Here is a 16,846-nt window from a genome sequence, read left to right as displayed (position 1 = left end):
TTTCAGTTGTAAATTAAGTTGATCCAACTCAAGTAAATTTAAATTTTAAGCCCTGGTCAACAGAATTCTGTGAAGGAAGGAAGCATAAGACAAACGGGATAAAACGGAGATTTTTATTTTACACCAGCAGCAACTTACAAATGAGGTCTCAATTTAAAAAGATGTACAAAACATAAAACACCACAAATAAGTATTAATCATAGAAAAAAAATTAACACCAACAGAAAGTTTTGTACTTTATAACTGTCCGTTATGACTTTTAAATATGACCGTTAGAGACGGTTGGTCAGGAAACTCCTGAAGTCAGATGCAGACAGGACACTTTCACTCACAAACTCCTGTGAAAAAATACAGAGATAGATTCAATTAAAATTCATGATACTTAATTTATCAAATGAACAATATTTATACTTTCTTCCTCTCGCTTCACAACTCATGAGAACAGACCGAAACCAGAACCGAACCGCAGATTAAGCACGCGCATATAACCGTCGGTATTTTAAGTGTGATTAAAAATACAAGAAATAGCTTAAACCAAAATAACGTGACTAAACATCGCTAAACAGAAGGTGACATTTATGTTCAGTATTTCGTTTCTATTTAGAAATATGGGAATTAATTCCTGCTTACCTTTTCCACACGCGCGCCAAACGTTTGTCTTCTCAACACGCTGTGTTCTCTTCTCGCGAGATATTTCCGGTTTTGCTATTTCCGGTTTTCATAGTGACAAGATCTCTTTGGTTTATCTCAACATGATTAAATCTAATACATGTTAAGTTGTTGAATTTCATGTAAATACAACATAATTTATTCATGTTTATCTTGGAAACATGAAATTATTATGTAGAAAACACATATTACATTTTAGTACATGTAACAGGTAGCCATGTTCATTTTTTTGAGTGTATAGCAGAGGCCTGATGGGGAATCAGGGAGGCATCCAGCCCATTAGTAATCTCCACATCACTACTATAGACATGTCACAGCGTAAACAAAGAGCTTCTCGGGAGCAAGTATAAAGCTTCTCCCTTTCCGCTCATCCGGCTGACATAAAACAGACCCACACAATCGACTGTTTGAAACCACAAGACAGTACGTCGCCTCTGCACAGTCAATACCACCCCCCGACACACACTTCACTTCTCAGAAACTACGTCCAAACACACTGGTGAAATACATCCATAGGCCCATAGAAATTAATAGATACAAAAATAGACAAAAGATTTTTTTTTAACTAGCAAAACTTCAATAAGGGAGGAACACGACTTGCTCTCAAAGGCCTATGATCGCCACAATCTAAATCACCCGCCTTTCACTGGGATAAATAGCCTTTTTTGAATAAGGTTATATATAATAAGGATAACTAGATTTGATTACTGGTTTTGTAAAACTAAACAGATGTTTCATAAGATCAAAATCTTCCATAATTTTAATTTAGTTCAAAGTGATGCTCTCTGTACTGTACTCTTCAATAAGAATAAGGCAGAGCTCATAAGTGGAATGTGAACCAAAAATAGGGAAAAAAAAAAAAAAAAAACATTATAAAAACGTTTACAAGACGCCAATACAGAACCATGAAGAACTCTGCGATTAACGTCTTTTACTGTCCAATTTGACACAGTCTTACGGAGAAACTGGAGTTTATTTGCTGGCAGCAAGTCTGAATTTGAGCAAGGGATTGGTTGAGATCAGATGTTGCACCACCACTGTTAGGTATGGACCAAGATACACTAAACCATAAAAAGCTGGTCATTATCAGGGGTAAAGAGTGCACTAAAAAAACCTTGCTGTGGAATGTCTGAAATGTCATAAGGAAGAGATGAGGAGAGCCACAGGCTGAGCTGATGCACCGCTTCCAAGACCTGGATGGAAATGAAATGTTCATATATATTTATATATTTACTGGGCATTGCCACTCAAGATTGTGTGCATCAGACATTGGCTTATCTACTGACTTGATCTGTTACACTATAAAAATTTAAAGAAGGGAAAAAATAAATGAGTAAACAATATTGGGCGGGAAAAAATGAGGTGTCTGTTTTTAAGTAAGCAGTCTGTTTATTTCTGTTAAATGCTAGTCCTCAGGGTGGACTTCATGAAAGAGACCAGGCAGCCATTTTGGATTTCAAAGTAAACAGATCATGAGTGTTTTTTGTTTTTGTTTAGTTTTTTTTTAAAAAAAGGTACCATGATGGGCCATGACATACCTTTTATAAACGTCACGTGTTTGTGTTTACATTGTGTATGGCGGCGCTTTTTTGGCTGCAAAGTTTTGTATGGGTGTAAGTGAAAACATGACAGGGCACATGGGTGTGTGTGAGTCAGTTCATGTCGAATCGAATAGCATCGAGTCGGCTGGGTTTAGTCGTTGTCCTCGTCATCTTCTTCTGACTCCTCGATTCCGTCGCTGTCCTCCTGGTCCTCCTCTTCTTCTTCGGTCTCTGGGATGTCCCACTGTGGATGGTTGTCCAGCATGGCCTTCGCTTCATGAACCTCCAGCTGGACGAGGAGCACAAATAAAACACATCTTTCATACGCTGGACTAGAAAGCATTTCGCTCTTAAGAAAAAGTGGCTAAGAAATTTGGACAACAAAAACAAAGAAACTGACCTTCAGCGGTTTAATCTGATCCAGGCCCATAAATGAGTCTGACCTCAAGATAACTGAAAACTGATAGTTCCCTGTTTTGGATGGAGCTGGGAATTTCAGCTCGACCTGCACAAAAAATGTTAAAGTTTATATATATATATATATATATATATATATATATATATATATATATATAACAAATATATATAAAAAACACTGTAAATAATACTTATTTACTTATAAAAGCAGATTTTAAAAAAACGCTGATTTTTTCATTTATAAGTCATATGTCTATAGCACCGGGTGAATTATGACCCATTAATCTAAACACTCTGCTCGGTAACTCTGTCTCTTTAAATGTCCAGACACTGCAGCATGGATGTTGCCTAGCAACAAGCTGCTGTGAAAAAGATGAAGCTAGTCTCCCTCTCATGCGCGCAGACACACACACACACACACACACACAAACAACACAAATATGAACACATTTCACTGACACATTCACATTCATTGCAGCAGTGTTTACCTTATAGCCTCATACAAGTCATCACTCTCAACCTTAAGAAAAATTGGTCACGTTTGCTAAAGATGGCATCTATAGAATCTCACAGAAGTGCTCTCTCTCACCTCCTCGGTGTCTTTTAGAGTGCAGACGTGGTAAGGCATAGACACCAGGGTCTGATCTTTGCGGTCAGCGATATAGAGCCACCACCACTCCTGTTTCTCTTCTGGGAAGTACAAGCTGTACACGGCATGCGTGATCTTCGACTTGGTCTCTAGCAAGGCTCGCTCTCGCCGCTGGATGCTCTGCTGCAGGGCCTCCCACTCCTAAAGACCGCATTACAAAATCTTACTTTGGTTTGCAAAGCAATCTTTATTATTTATGTATTTACAGGGGACAGAGATATGCACCTGCTCGTCGTCTCCTGTGACCTCGTCTGCCTCGGTGTCGCTCTGCTTGTCGCTCTCATCATCTCTCTCGCTGGGCGAGTCCTTGTTCGGCTCCGCTTCGTCTGATTCGCTGCCCTTGTCCGAGAGCTCTTCGTCTTCCTCTTTGGCTGCTGCTGGCGTTTCCTGAAAAAATCAAAACAGTAGTAGTAGTAGTAGTCTGACGTTGTCTTTCTGAAAAAAATTATTGATAGATGAATCAAAACCAGGATGGGAGACTTACGGTTCCTGCGACATTGCCGTTGGCCTGTTTGGTCTTGTCCCCTTTGACCTGCTGCTGAGAGACTGGCTTTTTCTTCGTCAGTTTCTTCTTTTTGGACTTGGCTGCTTTCTTAGCGCCTTTACTCTTGTTCTGCCAGACTTTCATTTTGTTCTTCGCACCATCACCTTGCTGGAAATAATTAAGGAAACCCACTGAATCAGTTATTGCTGTAATATAAAAAGGATTATTAAATTGAAAGCCTTATTTGAATGTCAAAGACGTACCGCCTCCTCCGTGGTGGTCTCCTCCGCAGGCGCCGGAGTCTCCTGCTCCTTCTCGAAAACCTCCTAAAAATAAAAGACACGCATTGTTATATAATAAAAAAAAAAGAGGAACCTATTCAGCAATACATCACCATCACAACTGGAACTGCACGATTCTTTTCTCAGTTCAACTTAGTTCAAGTGTAGCACTGCACTCCAGTTCTCAATGGATGAAACAGAGCACCGATATCCCCATTTATTTAATACTGTGACCATGGGACTACAGTGGGGGAAAAAAAGTAAAACAACTTTCTTAAAAATATCTACATGTCTGTTTGTAGAAAGACGCGACACTTTTTCCTGGACAAATGATTAATACTTTCTATTAAAATCATGTAGAATATAATTTCAAATTAATGATCTCAGACTACAGAAACAATACATACATACAACAACATTTGTTCATTTAATTACAATAGTTGTGCATAAATTAGCAAAAAGTTTGAATTTATAGAGTTTTATATTTTTTTATTTCATTTATTTTTTCGGTCCATCAATACTTGAAACCATTACACTGCCCTCTTGTGGCTGGCCCCTGTAACTACCAACACTGAACAGAGAGCATATGTCAAACTTTATCAAAAAAAAAAAGGGCTGGTGAGGGTACAAGCTTTCATTCCAAACAAGCAGATGCTACACCTTATAATCTATTAAAAGCCAAGTATTACTAATTTAAAAGGTGAAGTCAGGTGTGGCTTCTGCTTGGCTGGAATGAAAACCTGTACCCATTCTGGCACTTTTCAGGATAAGGTAGGACACCCCTGGACTAGAGTGCAAGACACATTTTAAAATCATGTTCACCCGAGACTAGATAGATTACAAATTTGTCCAGTATAAGATCGGCATTTATCAGGATGTATTATTATCTGTTGTTTGTTGTTGTTGGCCTTCTGGCTGCTCCCGGCAAGGGGTCGCCACAGCGGAATAATGTATTATCTGTATTTATGTATTTTTTATTATAAGTATGATCAGCGATTACCTATTAAATGTGATAAAGAAGAATGTGATAATTTTGGGTAATAAAATGCTCATCAATAACATCCAGTCTACATAAATATCCTGCAAAAGGGCTGTGCTCAAGATAAATATAGAAATAACCAATACTCTGATATATTGTAAGGTGTTTTTGTTGGAGTGCGTAGATACAGCCATCACCTAATCCATAAGGTGCGAGGAAGAAGCAGAAAAGCCTAACATTTTTGTTTATTATCGCAAATAATGGCAAAAAGAGGGCCTGACTTGCACTGTGGCATTGTTTATAGTGAAACTTTCCCCTGATAAAAACAATCAGAAATTCACAGTGTGATTGTAAATTAGGGGCTTTAGTCTCCTACTAGTCAGATTATAACCAAAACACCAATGCCACGGTAACATGCAGAAATAAAGAAAACTTTTAAAGATGAAATATTAAGCAGAGACAGGAATTCTATAACATGATGCTTGGGCATTAGTGAAAACACAACCGTGTGTAACTGTAACATAGCCAACACATCTCTCCAGATTAAGCCCAAGGATTATTTTGATAATTAAAGTGATTTTTAAGGACGATTAAGTAATTATACAGCTGAAGACTAAATAAAAAAATGTTTATCTATGACTTTGCTACGATGTACAAACCTCCAAGTGTGATAATTCAATCATTTTTGTCAGGACCACTACAAAACACTCAGTACTTACGGACATCCTCTTCCGTGTCAAGGTAACCGTAACCGTGACGATGGATCCTGCGGTGATGTTGTTACTGTCTTCATCATCCAGCACTTAACAGAAAAATGAAAACATCTCAAGAATCACTTAGAAAACAGGATGTAAATACAGATACCACAAAAGCGAAGCCTACTCTCCTAACCTTGAAGCTTGGTTTCCATGGTAATGTGAGGGAAGCTTCCGAGGACCGCTATAACCTCGTCATACTTCTCCTCTCCCAAAAACCTCAGCATGTTTCTCCTGTCCGAGTCCTTCAGGCTCACCAGGTCCTGAATGCTTCGTACCTTGTACTGAGAGAGAACATGAGGGGAAACATCATTTTAATAAATAAGACAAAAAAAATTTATATTAAGGTAAGAAGACGCGTGTACCTTTTTGGAGATACAGTATCTGAGGTGCTCTTCCTCAAAGTGGGGCAGCTGCAGTAAAGGAGACTTTGCCTCCTGGAGCCCCTGCACCACCATCTGGCTCAGCTTCATACAGTTCTCAATAGAGGAAAGTCTGGGAGCGCGGAACCCTGCCGTTCAATCAATCACATAAACCGTGTGAACAGATAAAACTCATCATCTATGATAGTGTTGTGGCTGGAAATCCTAAAACAATGAGCGTGTGTACCTCCTCTGCTGGTAGCCATCATTGTGAGTTGGCAACCGACGTTGATCATCTCCTGAAGCAAAGCAGGGCACTTTTTTACCACGAACCTCTGGTCTGAAAGAGAGAGAGATCCAATTACAAGTGTTACAATTTTGTAGGCAAAACTGGAAAAAACATCGTTAAGGTGGAGAGATACTGCAACAGTCATGTATATGATTCGAAAAAACTTTGTTCTGATACTAATAGCACAAGAGATTTTTTTTTCTTTATGTTTAATGTTTACGCCACAAGAAGGCACACTTGCAGTTCATGTGCTGTATTTTATGTTGTATTCTTAGCAGTCTTGTCGAGAAACAAAAGCAGTATTTTCTACTGAAAACAAATACTCTTCCTAAACTTCTTAATCTTTTAGGTATTTAATTGTCAGTTAAGAAAAATGTGTGATGCTTGCAAGCTTAAATTTCATTATAACTCTATTAGTATTTATCATGTGTAAACTTCGCCCTTCCCATGTAACATATTACATTAACGTAAATTAATCAAATAAAGCAGTCACATTATAATCTGATAATTAGTCTACCTTCTTCAATATTCTCTGACACATCCATCCGGGCAAGGTGCGTGAGGACAAGCACACGAGCCTTCAGGCTGTAGGGGTAACAAAACGGAGGCTCTTTCTTCTTCACATTGATGTTTCCCAGCTCTCGAATCAGCTACGAACACATCAAGACAACATGAATTCCTATCTACACCATGCTAGTATTTAGCATCACTGGTCATCATGATCACATTTACACCAGGAAGGATGGATTCCTTATCTATCTATGGAGTCAGCATGTCCATGTAGCATGTCTTAAGGTAGGTAACTCGACACGACTGCATTTAAATCCTGAAACATCTCTTTCTGATAAGAGTGGTCAACCACAAGACCACAAGTTTTATACAGGAAACGAGAAAAATTAGCAAAACATAGGGAAATGTTTAGTTGGGGGAAATGGAACAGTATATAGAGGGAAAAAAAATTTTGCTTCGGTTTTTCATTTATTTACAAGCCACGTTGCTCAGTTCCAACTTTTTGGGTCAGATTGGCTTTGTATGTCATGGTAGCTCATCAATATGCACCATCTCGGTTTAAACATGTTACAAGTCAAAGTCGCATGAATTCCAAACTTACTGTTTCCCATTCAAGTCACGTGACAGTGTATTGGAAACGCGTGTACTCTATCTAGGATCATATAGGAAAAGGGACTCGGATCAAATCTGAAAAACTTCAAAAAACACTCTTTATATATTACTTTTAACATGCTTGTGTTTAGCTCTGTGCTCTCCCTTTTTCATACAAACAGAAAGATGATTAACTGAGTTCAGGAATCTGCTGTTCATGCCCACAAAGGAATTTAATTTCCTCTCGGATTTTCACGAACTGATTTTTTGTGCCAGCGACGACTCAGGTTGACACCATGAGAAACCCAAACTGGCAGGAAAATATCAAAGCCAACAAATGCTAAAATATTTGCGTCACACAAGTGGGAAATTGTATAGTATCACCACTAGGCTTTATTTATAAATGCTGTGACTAATATTTTTAGGTACCATCTTTCCTGCTTTTAAGAATGGTCCTGCCCAATTAGAGTATTTAGTCATTTCTTAAGAGAAAATCTTACAGAATTCCCGATATCGAGTTCTAAACAACTGCTTTAACCAAATAAGATTTTATTTTCCACATTTTTTATTTCCACATGGCATTACCAAACGTTACCATGTCCATACCTGAGGAACTTCAATGTTGTCCGTCGGTCTTATAATGGCTTCTTTGTTGCTACGTGGATCGAATTCGAAGGCTGCCGTGAGCACCATTACTAGCCCTGTGGAAAAGCATGCACAGGTCAGGTCATTTCACATCAAAACAGGCAAAGAGATCAAAAACTGTGTGCTGGTTCATCAGGTCTGATCATATCTGTAGACAGACATAGACATATCTGCCAATTTTTTTTTATTTTGTGGCTACTTGTATGTTAAGTTACACATCACTTTGTCTGACAGGGGCTTGAGTTCGAAAAATAGATGACAGGTTAAAATATATTTCTTTTAAGGAATATCACCAACAACATATTTATGTCAAAAGAAACGGGATTCATTGATTCGTTTATAGCTTTTGTTATATATATATTTTTTTCCCTTAAAACTGCCTTTCATGAGTACTCACGTTTCATGTTCATCGTTGGTGTTTTGTACATAAAGTGCATGAAGAGCTGGGTTGTGTTGATAAGGATCTGATCGCCGCTGTAGCGAATGGAACGGTACCACCATGTACCCTAAAATCACAGACACACACACTTTGTATCATTGGGAACTTTTAAACATATCAGAAGTTAATTATCACAATCGTCTCACCACAACCACTGGAAGAATGACCATGAAGGCTAAACCATAGACCAGCAGCACCTGCAGAAAGTGCACACACACACACACACACACACACACACACACACACACACACACAACAGATCTCAGATCTACGGTTACCAATATTACACAATTATAAACAATCTGACTCGAGAACTAGACAGCACTGTGATATAAACATGACCAAACTGAATCTATGATTAAGGTCTGAGAGCAACGTACCAGCATGGAGTTCTTCTGATCAACTATCCATGCAGGAAGAGCAATTCCGAAACTTGTGACTATACGAGCAAAGAGACACAAAAGTCAGATCAAGAAGGCTAAGTCCTGGCACTAAAGCGCCTCACGCTGTACCGGTTGGTTTACCTCTAGGGCCGTCTGGGTTGCCGTAGGTCTCCCAGTTTTTCTTCGATTCATCATTGGTTAATCTGTCAACAGCAGTAACAATAGACAGACTCGGTTACTTGATACTCAACAACAAAGCTCCACGTATGGGGTCAAAAGACAGCGATTTTTTTTTTTGTGCGAGCAAACATCTGTGTGTGGTATACACTTGCTGTTCAACAACAGAGTTGAAATATACAGACATAAAGACAGTCATGTTATTATGTTTCTTTATGGAGAGCACTCATCCACACTCCTGATCCACTAATCTACAGCTCCTGATAATATTGTAACAAGGGACACGTTATAACTGTTGAAACCAGATTCTTTTGTGTCTTGTTGCCAGGAGATGACGGTCAATTTAGCCAACTTTGGAGCTCCAGTTTAAACAACACCTCAGGTGCTATTTAAAACCTTTTTTTTTTTTAGGATCCCAATTTGTTTATCTAATTGATCAATCCTTGCAGGAGCAGTATCCGGTTCCCAGGATTTGCCCTCTTGCCCCACACTAACTAAACAAATACACCTTGAGCAAAACCTATTAGCACTAGCTGCCATCACCGCTCACTAGTGCTACTCTAAAGCTGATATAACGTATAGAGTTACATAACGCCAAACTATATGCAGGGTTTCCCCACACAGAGTATATTTGGACGAGCCAATCCAGGTATAATGACGGACGCTCAAGCTCAAGTATATTTGCTGACCCTTTTGTCTGTCCGGAATCTGTCCGGAAGAACTATTTGCAATCGGTTAATTAGTAGCGGACTGTACACCACTCTCGCATTGGCAAGATAAAAAATTCCAAGAGCGATAGCACAAAAGCAGTGTAATGTTTGCTACTAGTTAATCGGTTGCATTTGGTAAAAAGAATAAGAGCGTACGGACGGTCGCGCATGCTCTGCTGAGACACACAGTTTTGCATGGTGAACGGCTCTTCTTTATAAAATCCAAGATGATTAATAAAACTCAATGATGCTGCCAAAATGCAGGACTTAAAAATGTGCTTATTATTAGTGGTGTTTGCGAAGCGAAGCACTACTGTTGTTATCTCAAAAGTTTGGCACGTAACTAGTCCCGCACCGTTTGTCGTAGACCCAGTCAGGTGTCAAATCGTGCACCTTATTCGGGAATGGGGTGCTATGACTTTTCTAAGGGGTGGGCAGTTAATTGCCCCAAAAAGTACCATAGACTTAACATTGAGACCAACATCAGCTATGACATCATTCCTATGTCTATGATGCCACGGCAAGCACCGCTCACATTTTCTTCAGGAAATGTGCCTCTCTAGTTATTATTTTAATAAGCATATTATCATTAGGGCCCAAGCACCATGACATCAGCCCTATGTCGTCATAGCTTGTGTGGGTCCTTTTGATCTTCTAAGGATTTTTTTTTTTTTACTTTTTCCAGAAACCTGGGCTTTTGGGGGGTCTTAACATGCTCAAATGCCTGAGTGGCTACGCCCCGAGCACAACACAGAATTTTGCTGCTTATACACACTTGCGTGTAAACAGTACAGGCGAAACCATGTTTCATGGGGCTGAACAACTTTAACATTGCATTTTAAGGACTCAGCTCAACAGGAAATCAGTTATTTTGGGTCACTTGCAAAATGCACCCAAAGAAATTTGATACACACTTGCTGGGGGATTTGTACAATCGGCACCAAACCTGATCAAGACACTGAGGATGCAAGATTGTGGAGGGATTTTTGATATCCAAAACTAGTCAGCTGTGACGATGCGTATGCCGAAAAGTGGTTAATAACTTTGTGTAGCATCATATAGAGTGACATCATAGTGGGATGTGATGTTTTTTCCCAGCATCTTGGGCGTTTTGAGGGTCTTGATATAAAATTCGCCCATTCTAAAATTATGTCAAAAATTATGTCCCTTTTAAATACACATGTGCCCACTGGGCCTGCTGTCTTTCTGGTGCGCCCACACATTGATGCTTACAACTATCCTTAATATTATAATTAGTATTACTACTACTATTATTTGGTCACAGAAACAACCTTAAACCACCATAAAAAATAAGTGAAAAAAAAAATCTTTGAATCTGGTGGTAAGAATTGCCAGCCTGATCCGCTGGCTACTACTGCAAACATATTTCAGACCTGTGAGAAACACTGATATGCACAGAACTTTTTAGATACGCTGTAAAAAAAAAAAAAAAAAAAAAAAAAAAGACACATTTGACCTCTTGTTTGTCACAACTCTTCTTAGTATGGAGCGCAAACAAAACAAGTCCTACTACAGCACTATAATTAAAAACAAAATAATAAGAATTTAAAGGAGCTTAGATGTAGAGAAACGGTCCTTACGCTGAGTAAGCTTTAGCGATCTTCATGAACATGACCTCATCTCCTCCTTTGTCCGGGTGGTACTTTAGGGACAACGTTCTGTACTGCTTCTTGATTTCGGACACTGAGGCACCCTACACACAAACAGAAAACACACACACACACACACACACACTAATCAGGGACATATCTTCGAAGGCAAAAGACAGTCTTAGGTTATTGTCATAATTATTGTTACTATTATTATTATTATTATTATTATTGTTAAGTGTTTAAATCTTACCGGATCAAGCTGTAGGACCTCGAAGGGATTATATTCCTTATACTCATGATCTAACTTGGACACCTTATAAGCCAGGAAAATAAATACGGCCCAGCCAAACAGCAGTGCTGCTTTTCTGTTGAGGCAAAGAACAAATCAAACTTTGCACAATTATTATGTGATTTTAAATGAGAATAAGGTCGCTAAGACTTTCTTAAGACTCATATGCAGGGTGTAAAGTGAATGTAAACATTGCTGTAACAGTCTCCATGGTAACACAGCTAGAAGTGTAATACATTAAAGCTCCACAATGTCACGATTTCAGCAATTACAAAACAACCTAAACGCACCCCCCACACGGCAAATACTTTAAAGGTGTGCCACTTGAGGGCAACCTAAAGCTTTTAATAATTGTTATTATTTTAAAAATAACAATTATAACGAGCAACGAGTGGCAAGGTTGATTATTTTTCAGTAACAGAAAGCCCAGAAGTGTTAATTTTCATTTATATAACAGCAAACTGCATTCCATTCATAGCTAAATATTTCCTACATACTATCCCTCTGGTGTCTGTATCAGATGTTTAAAACAATTGCGCCACAGTAATTATACTACAGGTCCCTAATTTGCCAAGCCGTCACTCACATACACACACACACACACTTACTTTAGTGTTGGGACAATGCTCTGTTGTGATTTCATAAGCCTGAGGCGATACCACAGGCATCTTCCGTGAACTCTCCGCAAGCTCTTCAACCGCAATTGTTCTGGAAAAAAAAAAAATTGGTTAAAAGCACCTAATCACAGCCCATACATACAATGAATCTTGTAATTACCAACATACTAATGAAGAAAAAATAAATAAAAAAAGAATGAAAGCACCACCCGGATTTCCATTTAGAAACTTTTTGTAGATCGAGTCAAAATAAGTTCAGAAAGCGACATCAACTTAAAATGGCTGCACACATCACAAATATGTGTTTATACATTTGTAGGCCATGGAATGACAAGATACAAGATGTGTCCTGATGACTTCAATAAAATGACACAAGCAGAAGATTACATTTTAATACATGTATAGTACCAGACAAAAGTTTAGACACACTGTCTAATTCAATGTTTCTTGTTTAGAGGTTTATTTTATACATTCTAAAACAATACTGGATTTTTTTTAACTATAAAGTAACAAATATGTGCATTAGGCAAAAAAAAAAAAACATCATCAACAGTCCTTTGTTATTTTAGAATATGAAGGTCAGCTGAACAGTATCGTCAAGTGCATTTTTAAAACCCATAAAGCACCATAAATGCAACCGGCTCTCATGAAGACCATCCCAGAAAAGTGAGACCAGCCCCAGAAATCACTAATTAACAAACAGCACCTCAGATTAGAGCTATAATGAAGGATTTACAGAGCATAAGTAGCAGACATATCTCAATATTACTTGAGATTATTGCATATTTTGGATGCCTTCAGCATTGTTTTAGAATGTAGAAAAAATAAATATTAATACGTTACATGGTGCAAAAATGTTAGAATTTGTAAGATAAAGTGCAGTTTTCCTACTGACAGCGTTACAATAAGTCAAACTGCACAAGTCAAAAATTGAGAGGTGTTGGTTTATTTCTTCATCAGAATCACAATGTACAATTCTCAGACAACAGTGCGACTCAGTCTCACATTGAATAAGCACTGCTCATCCCCCCCAAAAAACCACCCCGGTCTCCCCTAGGGGTGCTCCAATCAGGGTCTTTGCCAATACTTAACCACAGGTGTGTGTGGTGTTTTTGGGATTATTTATCATACAGTATTGTTGATTTATTTACTGTTTATAGCAGCAAAAATAAATACTCTGAACAACAATATACAAATATAATTAGGATCTACGAAAGTACCATAAATGTAAATATTTTATTTATTGGAAGGCAACGTATGCAGCATGTTCCATTGTCTCATTAATTTACAGTGAAGATTAGAAAGAAAATAAAACCATTAGAATAGACTGTGATTGACTAACGAGCAAAAAAAGGTCTATTTAACTAGCATCAAGGGGCGCTCTTTCTCTCTCTCTCTCTCACAGACACACACACAGTCAGTCTGCATGCGTGAAGCGGTAAGAAGAACCCGGACTGCCTCGCCCAGAGCTGAGAACTGCTCTTTATTTATCTTATTATTATTTTGAGAGGATGGTTTTAGTCTTTTACTCCCTGCAGAATAAGGCTCAAGGCCTGGTCTAGATGGGCGAGTGATGGTCGACTTACGAGATTTAGCTGCTCCCTTTGTGAATAACTTTTCATACTCCGATTAATGTATTGCTCTTAGCCGTGTAAAGTTGTTTAAGCTTTCGGCAGACATCTTTCCCTGTGGTTTTGTTTTAGAGAATAAAAAGTTTACCAAAATTGCAAGGCAAAGTTGAGGGCTTTTAAAGAGATTTGGTAATATTCCCAGATTAACGATAGCATGTTGATGTGACTATCGAACCATGTATTTCGGTCATTACAATAGTATTAGTTTATGTAATCACTGATCACCTCTTCGCCCCATCCACTGATCACCTCGGTCCATCTCCACAACAAACCAATCACTGATCGCCACAGTTTCCCCGACAACCAATCACTTATCAACAACCAATCACTTATCAACAACCAATTACTGAGCGCCGCAATTTCCCCGACAACCAATACTCAACAACCAATCTCTGATCGCTGCAGTCTCCCCCACAACCAATCCCAGCTTACCACAATTTCCCCCAAAACAATCTATGGTTTCCCCCAACAACCAATCACTGAGTGCCGCAGTTTCCCCGACAACCAATCACTCAACGCCACCAAACGCCACTTGGTTTCGCCACCAAAAAATTACTGATCGCTGCAGTCTCCCCAGAACCAATTCCAGCTCACCACAAATTTCCCCATAACAATCACTATGTTTTCCCCAACAACTAATCACTGATCGCCGCAGTTTTCCCCACAACCAATCCCTGCTTAGCACAACTTCCCCCACAACTAACCCCTGCTTACCACAACTTCCCCCCAAAACCAATCCCTGCTTACAACTCCCCCCCCCCCCCCAACCAATCACTGCTTACCACAATTTCCGCGACAGCCAATCACTGATCGCCGCAGGTTTCCCTGACAACAAATCACTGATCGCCGCAGGTTTCCCTCAACAACCAATCACTGATTTCGGTAGTTTTCCCAAAACTAATAAATTATGACTGCTGTTTCCTTGACAACCAATCAATGCTCACCTATATCTGTTCCACCCTCACACTTCTGCATTATTTCTTAGGAATATTTACTGTAATAAAATAAGTTATTTCTTCGTGGCTTTTTGTCTGCGTTCTTGTTAAAAGGACATCATTAACTTTGACTTTATAAAGGACTTTCTTCTAAAGTAATCGATTATTTTCCATGATGTTCTCGAATGTATAACTTGATAGATACACCAACGACCATAATAACTCAACGACCATGCAAGTGACTCCATGACGTCACCTGGTGAGCAGGCTAGGAACCTTAGCTTCTTCCCCCTGAAGAAACTTTAGCGACTCCACCGGCTTCAGTATCGACACGTCAGACTGCAGACGTGACTGCTCACGTTAAAGTAACTTATCTTCTGATACGTCATACACACACACACACTGCTACACTGCTCGCACAGGCTCTTAACCGACCGAATTTAGTCGGGGTAAAAATATGACAACAAGTGGCTAATGTTGAGCCAACACAACACTGCCCTGATGTTACGTAGCTTACGTAAGTTACGTTAGAAAGCTAGCTGGCTAAATGCTGAAACGTCTGCGTCTACAGCAACACAACTTAGCTAGCGATCCGTATAGACTAAGTATTAGCAAATTAGCACATAAATATCTTGACACGTTTCAAACAAATCGCTATTGTTAAAAATAAAACTGTAATAATGCAAACGCGCTGATCTCAGTGCTGTAAAAGAGCGTAGAACGGTTATTAGCGCACCGCGGCTAGCTAACTAGCTTAGCAGGTTTATTGCATGCTAACGCGGTCTCGCGCACATTCCCCCTCCTTCTCCTCACCTGCGTTCTGATCCCGCGGCCAGAGGTAATAGGTGGCCGGGATGACAATTAAACCTACGAAGGACGTAAGAAAGTAGAAAAACGTATTGCCGCTGTCATCGTACTGGAACTGCTGTCCGGCCATGTCGGAGCGGGCGAGAACAACCCCTGCGCTGCCCGCTGCTTCTCCGCCGCTGAGCTTATCCGCCCCTCAGCCCACAGTTCAGGCTATAGCAGTCAGGAACGCGCGTGCGTCCTTTCCCTACCCGCTTTCTGTCTAATCCCGCCTCCTGTCTTTCTGGTTGGCTGGACTGTCTTCGGTCCCACCAATCATACACCGATTTCAAAGTTTTCCAAGGCTTACACGCGCCACCCGAGCCATTCATATACAAGAAACGAAATCTGTCAGAAAGCGGGTGCAGAGAAAAGGACGCGTCCATTTTGTATTTTGAAGCCAGCTCCTACAAGCCAATAAAAAAATCTCCTTTTAATTTAAAATAAAAGCCCAAGTTTCGCTATATAAAAATGCATATCCACTAATAACATTTAGTGCATGAGACTCTATAAATTCATTAACCGAATTCTTGCAAAACAATAAAGCATTAACTTCTTTTGGTAATTTTATTAGTTTTATTTTTTGCTTGTTATCAAAAGCTCATTATTGCTCCGTTCACTCCTGACGAGTGAAAACAATGCAACCAATACATGATCTGTGGATTGGTATACGTGTTCTACGCATGCGCACTGGTATTTACTGTTTTTTTTCTTACTGATTAATTTATGTAATATTTAATTTAAGACTAAAATACATGTGACGATAGAAAGTTTTTTTTTTGAAAACTATAAATCTTTGACAATCGATTGCTGTTTTTTTCATAGAATTGTACATTAATTTATGCAAATTGATATTTAATCTTTAAAATAATTTAATGTTGGTATTTAAGTATTTCATTTCATTTAATATTTTAAACTTGACATAACTCTTACAAACCCGTGCAAACATTTTCCCTCGAGCTTAAGAACTGTCTAATAATTGAACGAAATCGAACTCGTATTCTGAATAATATCCAATTTTATTACGGCAGACT

General features: G+C 39.1%; 1 protein-coding gene across 1 annotated transcript; it reads right to left on the bottom strand.

Annotated features, from left to right (window-relative positions):
- Window positions 1-2,038: 2,038 nt before the first annotated feature.
- Window positions 2,039-15,986, bottom strand: sec63 (SEC63 homolog, protein translocation regulator). Its single transcript, XM_053486592.1, has 20 exons — window positions 15,780-15,986; window positions 12,392-12,491; window positions 11,745-11,859; window positions 11,483-11,595; window positions 9,136-9,197; window positions 8,992-9,050; window positions 8,758-8,808; window positions 8,570-8,678; window positions 8,134-8,228; window positions 6,944-7,076; window positions 6,385-6,477; window positions 6,141-6,286; window positions 5,912-6,059; window positions 5,740-5,822; window positions 4,024-4,086; window positions 3,761-3,928; window positions 3,502-3,663; window positions 3,217-3,417; window positions 2,611-2,715; window positions 2,039-2,499 (listed from the first exon to the last, which is right to left on the bottom strand). The coding sequence occupies exons 1-20, from the start codon at window positions 15,901-15,903 to the stop codon at window positions 2,362-2,364; spliced, it is 2,268 nt and encodes a 755-aa protein (XP_053342567.1). The 5' UTR covers window positions 15,904-15,986; the 3' UTR covers window positions 2,039-2,361.
- Window positions 15,987-16,846: the final 860 nt, after the last annotated feature.

Source organism: Clarias gariepinus, chromosome 2, assembly GCF_024256425.1.
Source record: "Clarias gariepinus isolate MV-2021 ecotype Netherlands chromosome 2, CGAR_prim_01v2, whole genome shotgun sequence".
Lineage (NCBI taxonomy): Eukaryota > Metazoa > Chordata > Actinopteri > Siluriformes > Clariidae > Clarias > Clarias gariepinus.
Note: the sequence above shows the minus strand (reverse complement) of the source record. Positions and strands in the feature narration are given on the sequence as shown.

What these genes read in the sequence shown, in the direction of transcription:
- sec63 (XM_053486592.1), bottom strand. Translation starts at nt 15,903, where the DNA reads ATGGCCGGACAGCAGTTCCAGTACGATGACAGCGGCAATACGTTTTTC. An exon ending in TCATTCTTCCAGTGGTTGTG is followed by an intron (nt 8,679 to 8,757) that starts GTGAGACGATTG and finishes CTGTGATTTTAG; the next exon opens with GGTACATGGTGGTACCGTTC. An exon ending in TGACACGGAAGAGGATGTCC is followed by an intron (nt 4,087 to 5,739) that starts GTAAGTACTGAG and finishes TTTTATTTTTAG; the next exon opens with GAGGTTTTCGAGAAGGAGCA.